This window comes from Melopsittacus undulatus, chromosome 3 (assembly GCF_012275295.1).
Source record: "Melopsittacus undulatus isolate bMelUnd1 chromosome 3, bMelUnd1.mat.Z, whole genome shotgun sequence".
NCBI lineage: Eukaryota > Metazoa > Chordata > Aves > Psittaciformes > Psittaculidae > Melopsittacus > Melopsittacus undulatus.
Window position 1 is genome coordinate 61,279,664 of NC_047529.1, and position 22,495 is coordinate 61,302,158.

At 43.0% G+C, this 22,495-nt stretch overlaps 1 protein-coding gene across 3 annotated transcripts in view; it reads right to left on the reverse strand.

Annotated features, from left to right (window-relative positions):
* Nucleotides 1-5,771: 5,771 nt before the first annotated feature.
* FYN (FYN proto-oncogene, Src family tyrosine kinase) overlaps nt 5,772-22,495 on the reverse strand; it is a 145,869-nt gene continuing 129,145 nt past the window's right edge. For all 3 annotated transcript variants that reach the window (XM_005154693.4, XM_005154692.4, XM_005154691.4), the window contains 2 exons: nt 17,735-17,866; nt 5,772-8,686 (listed from right to left, as the gene is read on the reverse strand). In XM_005154693.4, coding sequence (XP_005154750.1) covers nt 8,478-8,686; nt 17,735-17,866 — 341 coding nt within the window. In that variant the 3' untranslated portion in view covers nt 5,772-8,477. The remainder of the gene's footprint in view (nt 8,687-17,734; nt 17,867-22,495) is intronic.

A 22,495-nucleotide genomic window follows, 5' to 3' on the forward strand; every position in this document is an offset into this window, starting at 1 on the left:
GGCGGGAAAATTCAAGTGGCTGGAACAGCATTTGCCCTAAGCCAGCCACCAGATACGATTGTATTGGCAGCAGTGCAGTGATGCCATGCAGCCTGAGCCCATCTTCCTGCAGGAGAAATCCCATCCCTGACCCACCAACTGGCTATCCTGACCCCTTCCTTCCCTCCCTCCTTCCTCCCCTACTGAGGCACAGGCCATCAGGACACCAAAGCTCCCTTTTGGGGCACCCCAAAGTTGTCCTTCCCTGCCCACAGACTGCCCGTGCAGTCCTTGCTCTGTCAGCGGCTCCCAGCCTGACCCAGACATGGTGAGCAGTTGATGCTTGCTGTGAGTGGCTGCATTACAACCACAGTTGTTTGAGTCAGCTGAGGGTTTAATCCCTCTGGTTTGCAATCAAGCATGGCGGTTCCACTGCATGGCTGTTCTGCACCATGAACACCCGTTTTCCACAGAGCTGCCTGAGCCATGAGCTGCACGACACCCATTTCTGCCTGCTGCCCTGCTCCCCAGCCTCCCTGACAGCCTCCTGCCTGGAAAAAATGGCCTCACTGCAGCCTGTGTGCCAAAGCAGGGAATGGCAGCCCAAGGACATGCAGGAGCCAAAATCAGGACCTTGGTGAATGTGGAGGGGATGGGAGCAGGGAGGGAGAGCTGCTCTGAGGAGTGCCTGACCTTCCTTGGGCTTACATGAAGGACTGATGTAGTGTTTGCAGTGTGTCGATCAGCTCCTCAGGGAGTGCAGGCAGTCAGAGCTGGGCATAGCAGCGCAATGGGTAGAGTATCCCATGGGGATGTTGCATCAATACCCACATTTGTGGGGTTTGTTTGTAAAGGGCTGTGCTGTATAGCCAACAAACACCTCTCCCTTCATGCAGTGGAGTGACCTTCCATATCAACAGCAGTTATACTCAGTCTTCTGTTATCCATTGGTCATACCCTGAACATGGGGCTGCAACACCCAGCATACAGCAGTGGCCACCTGCCTTCCCTGTAGGCAGCTGCCTGTTGGCCAGAGGAGGGAGGTTGTGGCTGTGACAGAATTGTCCCTTCTAGCTCACTCAGCATTCAGGCCTGTGGGGTTACTTCCATCCTGACCACTTGTACTGAACTTCATTTGAAGGGTATTTGTGGCCCAAAGAAAGGAGTGCAGAGCAGCCTTCCTCCTAAGGACATGATGCCTGGGGAATACACTGTGAAATCTGGCCTTGCAAGCATTTCCAGGTCTAGAAATCACAACTATGGGCCAGCCTGTGTCCTCTCTTTAACTTGCCAGACCCCAGAAACCAGCAGATACCTGAGGCTGTTCCTCTCACTTGAGCTTTATGTACTTCCTTAGCAGCCTGAGAAACGAGGAAAAAAAAAAGACCTTGAAAGACACTCTCTGCTAGCTGTGTGAACAGCACTGTCTGCAGACAGGGTCCAGTCCAATCCTAAGTACTCTTCACAAAATTGTAGAAACTGCTATCAATTAACTTGTTTTTTTTGGATCAGGAAACTTGGAGAACACATATCTGAGTTTGTTTCAGCATTTCAAAAGCCTCCCCCATCACCAAAACTGAGGCCATCCTGATTGCTTTCTGAAGGCCTGTTTTATGTTTCTGAAGTCTTCATGTTGACTTCACTGAAATCTGGATCAAGCTCTGAACTCTTTAAAGTTAGTATCTCATCTGTACATTATTTACAAGCAGAATGTGATGCATCATATTGGGCCTGTCATAGAAAGTACAGATTAATATTCAAGTGCAGGATGAGTGTTTTCATTGGCAAGGCAACTAACATGGAGGCTTATAAAAAGTGGTTGCTAGTCCTTCAAGAGTTGTAATATTTCTTTTTTGATTAGCGAGATAGTGTCAACCTCAAGTGCTGCTTTCTGTATTTCCTACCACATCTACAGATTCAGAGAACTAAATCATAAATGCTTTTGCTTCCAAATGATTAACTGTTCAAATAAAGCACTGTCATGTTGCTCCACTTGTAACATTGGTGCTGTGAATTAACCTGGAGACATTGCAATGAACATTTATCCCATTTTAGTGTAACACACATGACACTCTTGCTTCAGTCCTCTAGATTTGGCTTGTTCCTTGCTGCTTCTCTCTGCTTTTTGAGAGAAACTGGGGCTTTCTTTCATATCTTGCTGTTCAGAGTGCTAGGCACATGCCTAAAAAAATAATTTGCACTTTTTTTTCCTTCTTTTTTTTAAGGCTCTTGCTGTGGCATTTTTTAGTCACGCCTTGGAGAGACACCCAAAAGGAGAGAAAACAGTACCTGGATGCTAGCTTGTGCAATGTTTCTAATTAAACCTTTCATAATGACAAAAACCCTCCTGCCATTTGTTAAGATTTTCCCCACAGCATTATGCATGCTCTTAATTAAGAGCAGAAGCTAAGTAATACCTATTTCATTCCCTCTTGCTTCCAATTAGTCATCCATTGATCATTACCCACTCAACATTTGACAATTAACAGAGCCCCCACTCTCCACAGGACCGAGATGTGTAGTCCTTCAAAAATGACACGTCTAGAATAATGTGAGGGGAGCTGTGTTGGTGAGTAATGGGGTGAGAGGTAGGGGGAAGGGGAGGAGAAGGCCACCCAAGTGGAACAAAAGATGTGTAACATATGCAAATGTTCAGGATGCAGTATGTGCTTTATATGCTGGATGTATATGAGGTCATATACAAAGCTCAGCTGGCGGCCGTGCTGCTTTTGGGAGGCATGGGAATTTGAGGGAACACTTGAGCTCTCATATGATCAAATGCACCTAGTCCTCTGTCTTCAAGATGCAAAGTGGTTCTTCATTTGGCTCTTTGCCTCTGCTTTTTTAGGAGGAGGAGTTAGCATCTGCTTCTCCATTGTCAGGGGGCCTGTGGGCTGTAACAACACAGCCCCTGCCAAGTCACCCTAAGATCCAGCTGCAGCTACACAGTCATGCCCAAACTGCTGCCAATGGCCAGGATCACAGTGTCTGTGGGAGCCAAAGGAGCCTCCAGGGAAACTGCAGGCCCCTTCTGTATCGTTGTTTCCCCCTGGGAGCCTGGCCCAGCATCAGAGTTGGCCTTGGCACTGTGCAGTGCCAGGAGGGGCTAGCTGGGACCACCACACAGCTTTTCCAACACCAGGCATCCTTCCTGTACATCTCCTAGATAGAGAAATCCAGCAGTGTATCAGGGCTGGAAGGCAGCCCACAGCCTGAACTGTGGCAGTGAATAAAGCATAGGGGGTGCCAGGGCTTTTAGGTAGGCTTCTGGAATGAGGACCAAGGACCAGCGAGTAAGGCTGCAGCATGGTTAGAAAGCTTCCCTGCATCCTTTTCTCTTTTTTCCTTTTCCGATGAAAATCTATCCATCACAGGGCTCAGGGATTTCATGTGAAGCTGTGACAATAAGGAGCTGGGGAAACTTCACAAGATTCTTGGTGTGGGGACTCAGCAACAAATGCTGATGCACAGAAAAGCAAACCAGAGCCCTTGGCAAGCTGTAGTCTGGCTGTAGAGGAAAGAGGATAATCTCATTTCTTTGCTCTTTGCCCTTTTAGCTATTTACAGAACTTAATGCTGAGTTATTCCCAACAATGAGCTGAACAATTAACTTCCATCTGGCCTGGTCAGGCAGACCCAACACTTGCTTCCCAAGTCACAAGGACACTAGTCCTGTGATTTTTTTTCCCCCCCATCTTGAACTTACACTATTTACCTCTACGCTCTAACAGAGAAGATATTTACACTTGGTAACATAAATTGCAGTTCCTGCTTACCAGCCTGCTTTAATCTGATCACCTAAATCCTTGGGCACAGTGAAACACAAGCACTGTGAGCACAGCTGGTGCTGCAACCTTTGGATCTCCCTCTGCGCGACATGATGCAGAACCTACCAGCTAATGACCTGTTTTTCTTGGGAGGCATTCCTTTCTGCCCTCCTGCAAGCCCATGCCACAGGGCCCAAACTGCAGCCATGCCCTTGGGAGACATGTTTTCTCTCCCTGACTTTCATATCAGCTTCAGGTTGCTCTTTGCTGTAGCCAGGGACCCGAGTCATCACCAGGCTGCAGCAGCAGCATTTGCTGCTACCCTCCCTCTTCCGGCCTGGGAATAGTGGGAGACAGGGAACAACAGAAAAATAACAACCCCCAAACCCCAAAATAACAAAGAGAAGCTCTTTTGTTCTTAACACCATTCTGTCCTCTAACCTATTCTTGTCTCAGTCTTACATGTTTGTTAAGCATTCGGCTTCAGTAAAGAATGGATTGATGCTTGTATAGGCATAAATGTGTGTGAATTGTATTTTGAGATACAGATATATACACACACACATGAGAACACTGGCTGTATTAAAAGTCAACAGAAAATAGCTCACAGGCTTAAGATCAGTTAGCATTTCCCCTCTAACATTCAAAATGAGCCCCCATTATCTGGTTATAGCTGTCGAAAGTTCTCCTGGCAAATTCAGAAGCACTGAGAGGGAGAGACTAACACTCTACACCAGTGCTGTTCTGGCAAGGGACCTCCTTCCCTTGTCTGTTGAAAGAGCACAGGTTCTAGTTCGGTCTGGGCTGGAAAATCCAAAATTGAAGTGGCTCATTCAGTTAAGATGGCAGGGAATGCTGCCCCAATTGACAGGAGCTCCTTCAGTGATAAAATTTCTCTGTGTATGAGTCACAGGAAATTATAATCACTGCTTACAGAGACTGTAGAACACAATGAGATATCTGAGCTACAAACAGACTTCAATTATTCTTGAAAGACAGACAGACCCTCAAGCTGACACGATTGGAGAAAATAAATATCCTTTTGTCTGCACTGCTGGTGGTAATTTCCCATTAGACAGGAAAATTCTTCTTTGATGAATGAATACTGTCTACACATTAGAAGAGGAGCTACTGTATATCTCCTAATAGCTCTCGCATGCTTGGGCTCAGCCTCATAAGAGGCCCTTAAGCCCCTTTAGTATAACGTGGTAGCATTCATTAGTGTACTGCATTTTTCATTGCAGCATTTGAGAAAAGGATGGGGCATATTAAAATAATTTTGAGCGACTTCCCACTCACCTTGAAGTTATGTGGCTGGGTCAAAAACATTTAGCAATCTGTGTTCTCAGTCTGCAGGTAGTCCTTTCCAGTCTAGAGGCTTCAGGAGAAACACTTGCACTGGAGACAGATTTTCCATTTGTGATTACTCTTGCAATTTCATAAGTTAGTAACTTTTCTGTTTTGCATTTGCTTTGCTTTTCTACAGTGGTAATTAAATCAAAACCAGAGCATCACATAGAACAAAGTCAGGCACTGTTTGCAGAAGCCAAAGAATATCATGTTAGTGCCTTTGACACACTTTGGTCATTTTCAAAGACCCACCAAGTCAATCATTTCTTTCCCACAGAACTATGATAACAGGCATTAATCTACCAACTGTCCCTTTCGCAGCAGTGTTGCATTTCTGCTTGTTGTTTTTCCTGGGACTGGTACAGGATTAAGCTTGGCCTAGAGGTGCCTGGGTCACCCCATTGCATCCTTTCAGCTGCTGGAAATTGCCTTTTCTGGAACTACACCACACCACGGGTCAGTTGGGAGTCAGGTCAGCTGGTGGGGGGAGCATTTGGACAGTGGTTTTTATATGGATTTGATATATTTAGACTTATATTAAAAAAAATGGAAGAAACAGGAGATTCTTATCACATAATTCTACTTTTATAGTCACCACAGCTATTTGTGGTACATACACAGTGGTTAAGAAAAAGATTTTATTAATTTATAGCAAAAATGCTAACAACCTTGTTTAAATTTTTGCTAATGTTTTTATTTGAGAGATTAAAAAACCCAAACAACAAAAGTCCCAACATTAAGAAAAATAAGCAGAAGAGCTACCAGTGAGAAATGGTCTGGATTTGCCACTCAACAGTGGCACCAGTCTGCACACAAGCCAGCTGCAGGCAGAGATGTGGCAGAGATCAACATGGTACTACTCATAGACTGAATGCAATACAGGAAACAGCAAACCCAAGAATCAGAAATAAAGGCCATAAAACCCCAACAATGCCCCATCTGAGACTTAGTTCCAATGAGAAACATAGGCAAAACTAATGTTTTAGGCTCATCCTGCATTGCAGATGGAAACTGGGCTTAAGTTTGTGGCTGCTAAGGAACTTGGTGGAATGGCCAGGCTTTGCTATTGAGCAATAGGCTGAGCACGTGACATTTTGGCTTTGCCAGCTCACTGTGTTACTATGGGAGTCCTCAGTTAAGTGGATGATGTTTTAGGGCAGGAGGGTAGCTGTGGGAAAAAAGAGGACCATGACTTGCTTTGTAAGCACTAAGAGGAAGCTGAAAGTCCAGCAAGAATTATGGCCTCTTCAGTACTCCACAGCCACAGGTACAGCAAACATTGAATATATCATGTACATAACACTACTTATAGACTCTACATGTAAAATGTTAACCAATTTATCATGGAAATCTGGTAACAAGAACATTGCCATATAAATCCACACTTCAAGAAAGGCTAAGTGTGGAAGCCTCCTTTGCAAGAGGATTCTCAGTCAGTGTTTTCTATAGAAAATATTGAAACAATGATGAGAATTTTTTCTCTGAATCTCAGTTCATTATTGGGTTAGTTCTCAGGAATGGAAGAAAGGTCCTTCTTAGCAAATGTGTGAGTATTCAGAATATGAATTCACAATCTAGGTATTAAATAATTTAAAAAAAATTGCCACCTGTCAGGAAGTCTTACTTGGCCACAATATTTTAAAGCAATACAGGAATACAAGGCATAGAAAATCATTTCCTGCAAAACTCATAAATGTAAAGATATTTACGTTAAATGCAACAGAACTATTAAAGAATAAACTGCTTGTGGAACAGAGAAATGAGAGACTAGCGATGCATTCAACCATCTTCCTTGCAGTTGAACTCCAGCTGTTTAAAAACATATTGACTTCATAATTTGGAAAATGATGTCCCATAAGTAACTGGTCTGCATACGCCTATGAAATATGGTGCTCCAAATGGCATGACACCCCTTCTTGAAAAGCTTTTATCTCCTCTCCACCATTATCTCCACAGTTTAAACAAAAGAACAACTATCCAAATGTAAAATGCTCTTTTTTAATTACTAAATTAAGAAAGTTAAACAGTTTTAAAATGTAAACTTGCAAATAAACCATAACAAAATGTAATTAAGACTTTAAAATTTGAAACTCAGTATTAAAAACTCAATAGAAATAGAAAGGAATTTTTTTTTTTTTGGTTAAACGTAAGTAATTCAAGGCTGGTACAGACAACTGAAAAGGTAATACTTTGTTCTGTGCATCCTCCATGAAATGTAAAGAAGTGCATAGTAATTCCACTGGAGAACTTGCAGACATAGAGAAAGTAATTTCATTAGCAGTACAGGACATTTAACACACTTATTTTACAATGGAAAAATGTTACACATAAAACAGAAAAATCCTAGTTGCATGACCAACGGTTTAGCAGGTGGACATGGCTAAAATGCTATGATTTTAGGACCATCTGAATGTGGTTACACTGTTTAATAAATTGTTTTTGAAACATTTCAGTATACATGTTTTGATACAAGAAGTCCTTGCAGTTTCAATTTTCCAGTTCAAACGGTGATGGTGTAGTTTTCTTGCTTTAAATATGTTTGTTTTAATTTCAAGAACAAATCATCACACACTTGTCAAACATTGGAAACATTACTGTAAATACAGCACATGATTCCTGAAAGAGCAAAGTTACAACCATCTACAGGTACATAATAATAAACAAAAAGTGCAATCCAATTTAAAAAAATCATGCTTGGCAAAAGCCAAAAATTAGATCACTGGTTTTCAGAATCCCACCAGTGTTTTCATGTCTGCAGTAAAATTATCGCTTTCTGGGTACTGCTGCAGCAGGATTCATTCGATCACAAATGAGTTTCCTCTGCAATAGCACCCATATACTGTATGTACAGGTATGTATATATATTACATATATTTTATATATAAAAAAGCAAAAAACCAAACACCTGTCCTGATTTTATTTTTTTTTATTTGTTAAAACATGAAAAAAAATGTTTTAGACAAAGAGGCCACTTCTGGAAAATAATACTTTTAATTGAATCAGGAGAAGACTAGTTAAAATCACATAGGTTTTGCGTTTTAAAAAAAGGAAAGCACTAGGATCAGTTATTGGCACTGAGTTACTATTTACAATGAACAGAGGTTTTGCAGTTTACATAACATCAATACAATGCAGTTTTGAAGTCTTTGATTAAAAAAAACAAGTGTTTTTCTCCTTTTCTTTCAGGACATTCAGATTATTAGGACAAGTGGTCAGAGGCAAAGGCTGCAGAAGTTCCCAGCTTCAGCCCCTCCTGTGCGTGGCGGTACTGGAAGATGCTGCACTTCGGAGAGGTCGATCACAGAGTTGGAAGCTGAAGGGCAGGTGGGGCAGAGCTGAAAAACACCTGGTAATTGGTGACAGTGTCTGGAGATGGGGGATTTACAGGTTGTCACCGGGCTGGTACTGGGGTTCTGTTGCAGTGAAGTAGTCTTCAAGGAAACCCTGCAAATATTCGAAGGTTGGACGCTCCTCTGGGTCTTTTTTCCAGCAGTGGATCATAAGCTCGTGCAAGGAGATAGGACAGTCCTGAGGACATGGCATCCGATAACCACGTTCTACTTGCTCCAAGACTTCACGGTTATTCATGCCTGTAAAATGCAGACAAATCAACACTGTTAAATTACAGGCAAATTAACCCTGGTATATCTCAATCTGCAATACATATAGCTTTCTTGATCATACAAATTTCTTTTGGTTCAGATGAGCAAAATGAAACCACCCCAGTGTCTTGGTTTAGTTCTTCATCTACTGCAAGGTAATCTGGATTATTTTCTTTCCCAGTCAAGGGCTGTAGGATCCAGTGATGAGTAAAACACTGCTGCCATGGTTACCCTCTTGGCTTACTCCCAATGGGCAGGATTTGGCACTTTCCCTCCAACAAAAATGAAATATTATGTTAAGTGGTGAAGGAAAATAAATGCATTACAACAAATACTATTCAAAATTCTAGACTTTAAGATAAATATTTGAAACCCTCACACTGAGTATGGGCATTTCTTGAACTGCTCTGTGGGGTCATGCTGCAGAGCCTTCAAGACAAACCCTGCTACTTAGGCTGCCAGGGATGTACCAGCGTGCTACCAGCAGCATTACCTTCAAGATCAGTTCAACAGCTTACTGTTGCTGATCTGCACTCCCTTGATCTGTCTTGGTTCAACCATATTCCACAGTTCCAACCCAGAACAGAATAAAATTGCTCAGAAGACAAGTCAAATACCAAGCAAAACAAAACAGCTCCACTGCAGAACCATAGCAATCTCTCAAAAAAGGTAAAAAGTTCTATTATCATCGTGCTCCTTTCTAAGAGGCAAGCCATGCACTTCGCTACCTTGACTTTTCTGTGCAACACCTTCAACCCTTGATTCCTCTGAAGTGCTTTTCACCATACATTAATAGCGGTCAACTTCAACTTTAGATTAAATATCTCTTCCAGAAATTCCTTTGGCACCACAGGCATGCAGAAGTGTTTCAGAGAAGGTGTGCACACTGACTGTGAGCTTTGTGGCTTGCCAGTTGGCAAGCCCTGTATCAGTCCTCTGCTGAAAAATATAGTGGGTCCTGCCAATCAGCTCTGCAGGAGAACTGGTAGGGACAATAAAGTTCCTCTGTGACCAAATCTAGAAATCAGCACCTTGATGATGCTCATTCTGTTGGCTTATCCTTCTCCTGGTTTCCATTACACCATTCTTCCCTGGTTCTCCTCCGCTCTGTTCTTTCAGGATGTCCTATTGACGAGTTTTCTTGTCCCACCTTCAGGACCCAGGGGATCATCTCTACCTTATGTTTTTGGTGAACTTGTTTGTAAGAAACAATTCAACCACCTTCAATACAGACTCATTTGTCTGCACCCTAACGAGTGCGAATAATATCTTGCACTGCATAGCATTTAGGCTGGTGACTTAGCTGTATCCTTGGATTTGATCTTCACTCTGTGTCTTCACATACTGTCTGTGTTTAATTCTTAAAGATGTTTTGAAAGAATCATCTGCAAAATACAGCCTTTCCTGACCATCCACATCTAGCTTCTCATCTCATGTTATTATTACAAAACACTTTTTCCTCTTATCTTGACAGGGTAATTTCCTCCTGTTGATATCCATTTGCAGTGTCTCTCCAAGGATCACTTTTCTAGCCTGTAACTGTGATCACCCCTTACATGGTCTTGCCATTTGCTCCTTGTTGCTTACAAAATACCAGCTGCTTGCCTTCACTTTCAAAGCCTCTCTCAGGCTGCTCCATTAGCATTCGGGCTCTCAGTTGGCCATGTCCTGGTCAATTCACCGTTCTTGTTAACTTACTGCAGCACCTTCAATTTTCAAACAAGCACTGATGTGCTGTTTCTTATGCTGACTGTTGTGCATGGAGGAACCTTCCCAGAAGACTGCCTCATCCCCCCACAAACCTCTCCTTACCCTTTAGCAGTGATAATTGCTAAAATAAAGGTTAGATTACTGATTTACAATATTTTCCTACCTGCAGACCAACACTTTAACAGTGGTTTCTTGTGTTTGATTTATCACCTGCATCACCCACTGTATATTTGGTGTTAGATGCTTAGATGTTTATGAGTAGGAGCAAACACTTTGTATGGTCTGTGGTTAGGACTCCACAAAATGATGAAAATAGAGTAATAATGGTCCTCTGCAGACATCAGATTAGGCATAGAGTTAAGGTTCTCCTGTATTATTGACTCCAAACTGATGTTAGGTCATACAGGCTCACAACAAAACAGAAAAGCTTGCCACGCACTGAACAAATGTTTGGGGTGTTCCTCATTATCCAACAAGAACATTTTCAAACATATTTTACTTTTTTGATAAATTACAAAGCAACACTAGTGGTCTGTTAGTCATCACCAACCCAAAGGCAACATCAGCCCAAACTTCCTGGCCTTGCTGTTCTGGCATCTTGCTCACGTTGTGTTCTCAATATTAGTATTTTAAATCTGTGTTTAGAACAAAAATCTGCACCCTTTTTTCACATCCTGGTTCATAGTCTTTGAATCAGCTGAATTACCTCATGTTTTGGGGTAAGAACTTGTCTGTGCTTTGCTTCCCTTATGCATTAAAGAGTATGAAAATAGTATTAACAGTAACTAATTTTCTGTATATACCTAAACCACAGTAAATCTGCATTCTATGGTTTTGTTTTGGCAGTACCCCTTTAAGTACAACATGAGTAGAAGCAACAGCAGCAGAAAAGCTCCTTTCCAACTGAACTAAGATATCAAATGTTTGGTATTTTTATTCAGTGTATTACTCAGTGCTGCAAAGCACATTCTGAAACTTGATAACGAACTGTGTGCTGGAAGAAAAACCCCAAGGAGAGAAAGTGGGGAGGAAAAACATAAACGGCTCTTCACTTCCTCTTAACAGAAAGAAAGATAGAAAAAATAACATAAAAGAGATGTTGCTGCCTAAAATAATTAATTTTTCTCCCTGGAAATACAGTTAAGACAGGTTTTCTCATCACAGCATAATCCAGGAAAATGCCCTTCCTTTCCTTTCTCCTTTTCCTTTCCTCCCAGTAGAACCTAGACATGAAACTAACTCACGTAATCTTCATGTTCCTTACTGGAATTCATACATCCAGCAAGGGCTGCAGCAGCTATGATTTGCCAAAGAAATTCTGTCGGTTTTGACATGTGCTGCTAATTTAAAAAAGGAGTTTCAAATACATTTGTTCCAAAATTGCTTGGATTAATATTCAGCCTTATAAAAATAGCAGCATTCCAGGTATACTTTTTATCTCTTAAAAGGCCTGTTTATGTTTACAAAGCCATTGTCTTGATTTGTGCATCTTATCCTACAAATTTTAGTGTTTCTCTTTTGATAGCAGGAGCCTGTTGTGTCTGTACTTCTAACAAAACAGAGAGAATATTTGAGCAGCCTATACAGCTCCTCTCTCCTAATGAATACCCGGGAGTTTCAACTCTTTTAGTAAATAATAAATGAAATTCTGCTTGCAGTATGCTTCTAGGCCCCTTAAAAGTTTACCCTAAAATCCTTAAATCTGTGGAATAAAATACTTAGCAATATTCTTCTGTAGACTACAGCTATTTCACCTGTTTGAAAAATCAGTTTGTGCTCATGATGTCTCAAGAATTACCATTTGGACCAAGGAGGCAACATCCAGTTTCCAAAATATGGCTTTTCCATTAGCTTTTTATTTCCTGAGAAGACCAAAAATTAAATGACGTTCCACCAGCCAGCTTTATTAGTGAAGCCTTCCATAATCTTAGGATGCCACAGGATATGGCCATTTTAATGCTCAGTATAATAAAAATATACTGCCCATATGGATGGGGACAGAAATGCAATGCTGCTTGACTTTTACTGGAAAAAATGTGGTAATAAGACACAAAAGAGGATGTACAGTTTCCAGCTGTGGCTAAAGAAAACACTGTAAAGTACTCTGATGTGCTACGAGGAGCTTGATTAGATGGAGCACAGCAGATGTGCAAATAGCACAGATCTGGTCAGTGATGATTTTCCAGAAGGCAGGAAACATTGCTGTAACTAGGCAGCATCCCCACATCAAAAGCTAATAAGCTATATAAATTACTTTGGGCAACATGAAGTCCAGTGAGGACAGTGATGGTTTTAAGCCACTTTATTCTTGCTCTCTGTGGTTGGACTGAGAACTATGCTTCTTCAAGACTCACTGCATACTTTGAGACCAATGATCAAACCAATACAAACACAAATGCTTAAAGCAGGACTCTTAAAACAACAGGTCAGCTGTTGTCCATCCCCTGAATGCAGGGTTCTCCAAGGACCCTGAGTTGTGCCTCTGCTCATGTTCAAAGGTTCCTCAGACATGTTGGCCCTTTTCTGGTACAGCTGAGAAGGTAAAAATGTGTAGTCCTCCATAGGGGATAGATTCACATTGGCACTCAGAGCATGCTCTCAAAAGAGAGAGGTACAACAGAGACAAGTAAAATTTTGGGGTTTGTTCAGCTTCATCTAGAAGCCGAATTCCTAACTTCCATGGATAATCCCAAATTAAAGCCAGAGGTAAGGGCACAGGGATGGGATATGGGACTTAGGCAGGGACCAGGGGTGCAGGCACAACAGTGCACTGAAGAGAACAGGAAAGCTGCTCCTAAAGAAAGGCAACCCTTGAAGCATAATACTGCTCTTACAGAGTACAGTACGACCTAATTATTTCTGTGCAAAAGTTGCAAGTTTTAAAAATCTGGAAGCCATGCCACTTCATTTAGAAATTAAGGCCTGAAACCCCCAACAACTTCTCATCCTCAAAACACCACAAAGCTAGGCTGTCAGTATCTATTGTGGGGTTTGTTTGTTTTTTCTGTTTTGTTTAAGTAAGCTTGATACAAGGAATGCGATTTTGAGCTACAGCATTTGTGAGTGGAGCTTTCCTGCCTAGGAAGAAACCCACCTAAGTTTGTCTGTGCTATGTGCTGAGTATGCACCTCTCTCAACTCTTTAGCTACTATCCATGATGATGGTATATTGATGTGTACTTGGCCTCAGGCTTGGGCAGCACACCTTGCACTCTCCTAGCATTTGTGGCCCAGCTTCGCCCAGGGATAAGGACTCAGGGACTGAAGAGCTGCTTGGAGTCCAACCTCAAAGACCTGCCTGGCCAGAGGAAGCATCATGGTGGCTGTCATACTAGGCATAAAACATAAATGCTCTTGATGTGCTGAGTACAGCAGAAAGCAGAAGAACAAGATCAGAGGTGCTTGTTTAGTGCAGCTGAGATTTTTGCCTATCTGAAAGACAAGATAAATTCTGACTACTGCTAGAGAAAAGCAGCCTCCTGTTGTTAAATTCAATTAACAACACTCTCCTAAAAGAAGATTAAAAACTCTAAACTAAGATCCAAAGGGAATTTGTGTAAGGGGAAGGAAACAGAAACTGAAAAAGGTCAACTAAGCAGACTACTTTTTTTTAAATTTGCCTCCTCTTCTGCCTGTGTCTAGTTTTTATTTCCTCACTGTAACACTGGAAATAGAACCTCAATACCCAGAAAGGCTGTGAAAGTTGCTTATTTCAACCTGCTGCCTTGTGAAATGAATGGGAAAGCATTAGGGAAGGCTAGGAAAAGCACAAATAATTTAGTTATGATAGTGGTCTATTACGTCCATTGACAGAGAAACAGGCTTGGTTGAAGAAAGAAGATGAGGACATCTGTCAAAAGGTCAGTCTTGCCTGTGGGAGTACAGGGTCTGGGGCAAAGCTTGATTATCAACTCGAGCCTGATCTTCATCTCTGCCAGCAAAATCTTTACTGCTCATATATCCCACCACTGCTCCAGCCTCTCTTCCAAAATGGGGGATCAGGAACTGGTTGAAAACTGGGGGACAAGGAATGCCAAGTCCTGTTCCACACAGCCTGCTCCACTCCCAGACGTTGCCTGCTGCCTTCTGTCCTCTTTTGTTGTGTTTCTCTTTTCTTCTACACAGCCTTAAAACAACGCCTGGTTCTCCACGTACATGACATACAGTGCCCTGTGGGCATGGTTACTACCATAGGACTAGGGGCTGTGCTATAAATAACCTCTCTAGGCACTAAGATCCTGTCAAGCAAGAGAGCAACGCCTTCGTCTGAGGGCCTCTCCCCACTCCCCCCTGGCCTGCTACAAGCTGTAAGCAGGAATGTCAGGACAACATGACCACAACTATTTCAGAAACTGGGTATTACAGCAGAGTGACAGCTCCATAACCTTTGTTTCAAGGCTGACCCTTTCCAGAGCTTGCAAATCCACATGCCTTAGGTGCCAAAGTGGTTGGCAGTGCCTACAAACTGCATTCTCTTACCTATAGGTTGTATATATACTTGGGTAAGGCGGGCTGAGTCTTGCCTCTCAGGGTGGTTGAACTCCCACCTTTTCCTTCTCTCACAAGCCATGCCATGACAGCAGGGAAAGCCCTGTGGGTGCAGCTGAGCCCTACTCCCTGCCTCAGACAGAGATCTGAATTCATGAAGCTTTATCCTTTCAGGAGGTCCTTCCTTTCCCCAGCATGAAGCAGGAGATGGATCATCCTTTCTATGTCAGTGGAAAAAGAAGTCTTTTCTGAGGAGCTCAGGAGGTCTTTGTCACCTTGGGAAGTCCAAGCCCTCTTTTTAACCTAAATGGAAAGACAGACCCTTCTGAGAAGGCCCCAGTTCCCGTCCACCATTGTCTCAGCCTATAAAAGCTTTCCCAGTTAAGGGAATGAGAATGAACTTGAATGAGAATCTTGAAAGACTGTGGAGATTCAAATATAAAATAGAGACTGTCCTTGGGTAAAACTGAAAGGAAGGAGTGATGGTGACCATGAGACTGGTAAAGGCCTCCAGCCTGAGCAGGGTGGGAGTCCTGGTAGGGAGGAAGGTGTAATGCTGGTGTAATGCTCAGGCAGCGCATAACCAAGACAGTACGTGACCATCCAGAAACTGCTGACTCCATGATACATAACATGCAAAAATTTGCTTCCAGCTACTTTATGTCTTCCTAGCACGGGTGGGGGAGAGTGAGCCGAAAGGAGTTTCAGTGTGTGAGGGCTTTATGTAGTGAGGGATGAAGAGGGAGGATGGTGCTGAAAGGGCAGAGATGCCGCTAGTTGTCTTTGATGTGCTCAAGCTGCCACGTAATAAAACTGTCCACATTTTTAGGACACAGACCATGCCTGAGATTTCTGTCATGGGTTCTACAAGAAGTTAAATATTGCAAGCACTTAAATGCACAACCAGTGGCCTCTTTCTCCTGAGGAAGTGCAGACATCCTCTGCTGCCATGGCCAACAGTGTGTCCACAGTTAACGTGGGGCCACTTTCGCCTGGAAGTAATTTTGCTGTGTGTGTGTGTGTCTTTGCTCCTGCATGTGATAAGAGAGAAGGCTACTCTTCTAGCACCTCTACCTCACTGTCCTGGTTTCAGCTGCAACAGTTATTTTTATCTTCATAGCAGCTGGTCCAGTGCTGTGTTTTGGCTTTTGTCTGAGAACAATGCTCATGTTTTAGTTGTTGGTATGTAGCTTACTCTGGTCGAGGACTTTTCAGTCTCATGCTCTGCCAGTGAGGAGGGGCACAAGAAGCTGGGAGAAAGCAGAGACAGGACACCTGACCCAAACTAGCCAAAGGTGTATTCCATACCACAGGACCTCATGCCCAGTATATAAACTGGGGGAAGTTACCTGGAAGGCCCAGATGGCTCCTTGGGTCAGGCTATCAGTCGGTGGGTGATGAGCAATTGTATTGTGCATCATTTGTGTTTATTGTTTTCTTTCCCTTTTCCCTTTTAGTTTTATATTCCCTCCCATTGTTATTTCCCTTCTCATTATTATTATTACTACTACTAGTAGTATTATATTATACTTCAGTTATTAAACAGTTCTTATCTCAACCCATGGGGTTTATATTCTTTCAATTCTCCTCCCAGTCCCACCCAGAGGGATGAATGGGAGGGTGAGTGAATGGCTGTGTGAGTTATCGCTGAGTTACCGGCTGGGTTTAAACTATGACACTCACCAAAGTGGAGCTCAAGGGAAACAAAAGGCCAACACCTTAACTATGCACCCTGCTTGGTGAGAGCCTCTGTGCACCCACTCTGCTGGTAGTGATTAGGAATTTCCTCTTCCTGTAGCCCAGTGAAGAGCGTTGCCCATCCTCTGGGAGCAACACCATATCAGCCAAGTCTCACACATCCTGTTTGTCTTCAACCCTAATGGTTTGTCTTCAACCTGCACTTTCCACCAAATCAGCTGCAGTACACAGCCATACAGTGGTAATTAGAGAAAATCCAGTGGTATTTAGCGAGGTGGTTTTTGGTTGTTTGTTTTTTGTTTTGTTTTGTTTTTTAATAAAAAGAATCAAGATGCAGCTGGATGCACTGTTGTTAGCATCTATGCTGATAAGAAAATTAAGGATTAAACTGTTTGCACGTAATACACTTTCACCTCAATGCTTTCCTCTTCACCTGAATGCCTACAATCTTCGGGGGGGCAACAGAATGAAAAGCTCCTTCTGCATAGGCAGATCCAATCACCTCTCCTACAAATCTTAATCCATTGGATACTTGGCAGGGTTTCAACAAAGAACCATGGGGCCTCCAGTTCCCCCATGCAGAGAATCTGGCCCCGCTGTGACCCTGCCGTGAGCTCTGGCCTTCATATTACAGAATTACTTTCTATCCTTTCCATCCATCTCAGATGCAAGGACTGAAATTTAAGAGTTTATAAAAAAGAGATTTGGTAATTCCAGACATTCAGACAGTCATCAGACCTTACAGAGAAACAGACTGACAGAATAAATGAAGTAATGCCGCTCTGGGAGTTTAGCTGTTGATATCTTAAAGTGAATGCAGTACTATAGAGAATTATTTACTCCACAGCATAGTAATTTTACATTGCTTTCATTATTTGCCTGGAAAGTATATTAATTGAAACATGAACAATTACAAAGAAGTAGAAATGATTATGTTGGATTTTCTATTCTGTAGTCATTTTATCATGACCATCACATACCAGCTCTCAGAGTCAGGACCATTTTCAGGCATACACAAAACTTATGCAAGATAACCATCCTCCTTTCAGCCCAGTGAAAATAAATGCACATTCCAATTTGAGCATACAGCTTGTTCCCACTACTTTCCCCGGGTGAAGCAGGGCTCAGATTGTTTTCTTACCTGGGTATGGCACTCTCCCTTTTGTTACCAGTTCTGTCAGTAGGATTCCAAACGACCACACATCTGACTTTATCGTGAACCTTCCATACAATGCTGCTTCTGGTGCAGTCCATTTAATGGGAAACTTTGCACCTAATGAAAGAATAAATGAGTCTTAATCAGAATAGAAACAGAGTCAAAGTACCAGTTTGCAGGTTACTGATGTCTTCTACAGGATGTGCAGGTGGACAGAGCTGCAGGAGAATGAGTGTTAACAAAGGCTCCATGGAGTATGGTCAGAGAAGACAGGTGGGTGGAACATGTAGGGCAGAAGGAAGGACTTAGCAGGCAAGGGGTGGGTTTGTCCCACACCCCAAGAGATGGCTAAAACATTTTAATTCAGGTTTGGAGTTTTATAAAAGGAAAAAAAAAAGTAAAAAAAAAAAACCCCAACAAATATAATAGAATTTCTTTCTCCCAAAATGTTTTAAATTAAGATGTCCCTGTGATATTTCTAGGTCAAACACAGTTAGCATGTATGAAGTGAGATTTATTGGAAATGTACCTCCCAGTTTCACTGCTCAAGCTAAGCAAAATGCAAAACAAACAAATATGGTAAAAATGTAAATTCAAACCAAACCTAATATTTCATTAGAAATATGCAAGGACTTAAAAATAATACTGCCATTTCAGTTGCTTGGAGTGCAGTGATGTCAAAGCACAGCTCTGGCCTGTGATTTATAACCTGACAGTGTACTTTAAACTCCTGGCACTGAAAAGCCTGCAGTGCCTTAAATACGTGCAGTTCTAATGTGCTCATCCATCATCAGAGCTTGCAGAAGCCAGTTGTGGTAAGGATGGTAAGATAACAAGTCTTTAAACACTGATTTATTTGCCTTTCCAATCCTTTGCTGTTTTCTTAGGGAAAATATTTTTGGGATGACTTTAAAGAAAAGTCTTGTGGTAATAATTAACTTGTAGTATGTACAAAAAAACATGCAGATTGTTCCCTGGTGCAAAAGAGTTGTGTTGCATATTCCTGATCCCTAGTGACAAACACTCTTGAATTTGGAAACAGACTGACTTTGATTTCTCACCACCCTCTCATAAAAGTTCCCTCAGCTTCCAGGAGGAGTGTGGAAAGTGTAACAACGTGGACAAATCACTTTCAGGCAGTGAAGTTATGACACTGTTTACAGTTCCCTGCTGGTGCTGTTCTTCTATCACATCCAGTGCTCGGTGCCCCATGTCTTTTGCTATGCGTCACAACCTGATTTGACTCAGAGTACAAAGTAAACATGTTAATAATTCTCATCTCCTTACTTAGTAAAACATCAAGTGCTAAAACTTTTCCTGCTCTACATATGAGTGATCCTGAGAGAGAATATTACTTAGAAACAAATTCATTTTCTAGGGAAAACTGCAGTTGCTCAAGTAAATCCTGCTAAATTAACAGACACAACACGAAGTTTTACATCTCTAATGCCTGAAGTCAGGAATTTGAGGCTAGTTAAGCACCAATGCATCAGTGGTTAGATTTACAAAGGTGCCAGAGGGTTTTTGTACGTCTATTCACTTTCAAAAAAGTCTGCCTCCTCTGTATTTTCATCAGTTCATACTGATGGCAGGAGCTAATATTTGGGTGCTTGGCTTTGGTTTTGATCTCCCTAACTGACACTTCTTCATGGAGTCAATCTTAGTTTAAAACACACAAAATTCACAGAACTTCATCTTAAGAACCGCCCTGGCTGTGATATCCGAGATCTCTGCAGAGCAGCCTGCCATCACTTGAGCCTCTGTCCTGGAAACTGGCCCTGCTCCAGCAGTACCAGCAGCCATATGGGGTCGGCAACCAGCTCCCCAGGCCACGGGCAGATCCTAGGGCTATACATCCTGTGCTGATCCCTGGAAAAACTGCAGGTTAAGTTCATCTGGTGGTCAGGTTCCCTAGGCCAAGTGAATGGCTTTAGATGGGCTTATGAAGGCATGCAATGAATAAGAGGGCTGATGTCCTGCTGCTCTCTCATACGTGCAGCTGAGACAGTACACACACACCATGCCAGCTGAATGAATTGCTCCAGGCTGGCCAGCAGCCTGAAGGCCTGGACGCTGGCTGGTGGTGTGTGAGATAGCCAAGCACGAGGGTTTGCTTGTTCATGTGTTGCACACATTTCATTCAATAATTTATTTATGTATTTTTTCTTTAATCAGCTGTGTTTTTCTGGGAAGCTGAGCCAGCTAATTCCCTTGTGCTTCATACTCAGAGCCAAAGGCAGCAACAACTTACAAGTCATCCCTGGAGGAAAGAAATCTCTCCAGACTCCTTTGTGGCCAACTCCCTCAGTACTTTTGCCTTCCTCATCTACTGCCAGTGGCACTGGGAGGTATATGGTGTGTCACGGGACCATGGGAAGACGAGAAGCAAGTAGTAGGTGAGAAGGGAGGACAATTCCAGCACATCCCTTTTCCTGAGAGCTAAAGCAGTACAAAAGCCATTGGGCTGTGATGAACACTGCTGGAGAAGACAAATGGTCTCTGCTGTGGATTTTGTGATGACAGGATTGCTACTCATTCCATTTCTATGTTGCCCTTGCTGTAGGTAATTCTCTGGCTAAAGCAACTAATACAAAAATCACATGCTCTCCATTTTGTGCAGTATTTCCCGAACTTTGGTTTGAAGTGATAGATGGGGAGGAGGGAAAGGCAAGGTTGGCAGAGAGGTTGATAGCATAGCCAGATTCCTGGCTTTCTGGCCCTGCAATGCATGCTGGAGGCTAAATGGTCCAAGAGAGCCTGCAACCCAGTATGGCAGAGCCATCAGTAGTGGGAGAGCAGAGACTACTGAGGATGTACCAGCATGGCCACCTGCACAGCTGAAGGTACAACGTATGCACTTCCGTAACACATGAGACCACACACAGCTTGTGTGAATGGAGGTACATGTGTGTGTTTAAAAGGGATACCCTCAAGGTGCTGCCTCCCATCTAATGTCTGACACTGGAGCCATAAGCAGCACACTTCTGTGAAAACACAAAAATCCCAAATGTGTTGAGCACCACTGGGAAGCACCCCAATTGATACTGCTATAAGAAGCATTTGCATAGGACAGACGTGTGGCTCCTGACCCACACACAATCTCCGTGCTTACTCTCTCTCAACACACCAATTAAAAACCTACCCTTTCCCTCTGCCCAGGCCTCAGCAGCTTATTGAACAAGCTGACTTTGTGCTGCAAACAAATTACAGCATCGGATCATCAGATAAAATGCGTATTACTGACAAGCATGTTAATAAATCTGATAAGCCAAATTACCCCAGCTGACAAGGCAGCCTACTTTGAAGGCAGATTTTACATCAGGGTGTGTGGGGAATTATCTTCTCTTTGTGCTGGAATCTATTTTATTACAAACTAGCAGATCGGTAACTCCACGTGTACAAAGCAACCACACAGTGCACTCATTAGGTCAGGATAGTCTGCCTTTGTCCCACAGTAAACTACTAATCTGCACCTTTTATCTCAGTCCCTTTTTCGAAACACTTCAGCCTGAGGAAAGCCTTTTTTGGGTTTCTGCACTGCTTGCAGCCATGTCGAGCCAAGGCTGCTTGGTATGATTTACTGTTAGGGAGGCTGGCACTGCCTCCGACCTCTGAGGATTTTTGAGAGTCCCAGCCCTGTTCTTGGGACCTCTGCCTAAGCATTCACACAGGTTATCTCCCAGGAGGATTTCCTTGGGAAAAATCAATCCGTGGCCCTGCTTTCATTCGTTGTTGGCTATAAGCAAGTCACGTGGTGAGAAGGAGCAGAGGGGGCTGGGATAATTGAGTGACCTTGCCGTACAACTCTCAGCATGGTTTCTTCTGAGGCGAGAAAAATCCCTCAGAGCTTTGTTGTTTTTCAGATCTAAATCCCGATGAAGCAGAAACCTCTGAAATTCATGCCCCAGAGCCACTGTCAGCTTGATAATGATCCTGTTTCCAGAAACACTACAAAGCTGCTACCTCTTGTACCTTAAAACAAAGCCCAAGGCAGCACCTCAAGCTCCAATACCCCAAAACCAGGGGAACTTTTGGATTAGCGACCAGAGACCATAGTGCAGAACTGAATTGCTGCTGGGGCTGGAAAGGGAAAGCCGCAAAAGGTAAAACCAAAGTGCTGAAGCAAGCATGTAACAGGAAACGAGTCAGCGCTGGCAGGCAATGATGAGTGCTGTGTGGGAGGGACCGTGCAATTACATTTTTTGTGCTGTGACAACGAACATGAAATTACAAGCCTGGCAAAACATGAGGGATCAGGAACAGACTCTGCAGGAAGCAGTGGGACAAGGCACGGAACTGCAGGTCTAAACACCTCTCCTGCCCTCTGCCTGCACACCCCCCTACCCCTAGCCCTTCCTCTTGACCTGGCCATGCTCCTTCTCACAGAGCAGATGGCATCTCTGTAGGAGTGTATCAGTGATCCCCCTCTGGGACCCCGGGAGCTGCCTGTTGAGAAGCAAGAGACCTTCCTTCTGTTGGCTCCATGGCTGGCCCTAGGAATGGCAGGTAAAAAGCAAGAACAAAGCCCTGGATGTTAGAGCCTGCAGTATAGTCAGTCACGAACAAGAGACATCTGATTAGCTGGTGAGCTGGGAGCCAAGTCTCTACAAAAGAACTGGGGAGAGCCTGGAAGGAGGGAAAAAAAAATCCCTGCTCATTTCTAGGAAGAAGCATCGCTTGTTTTTAGGCAGGGCAGGAAGGAGAAATTTCTAAGTGTCACAGAGGCAAAAATGATCTCAGAGTTTA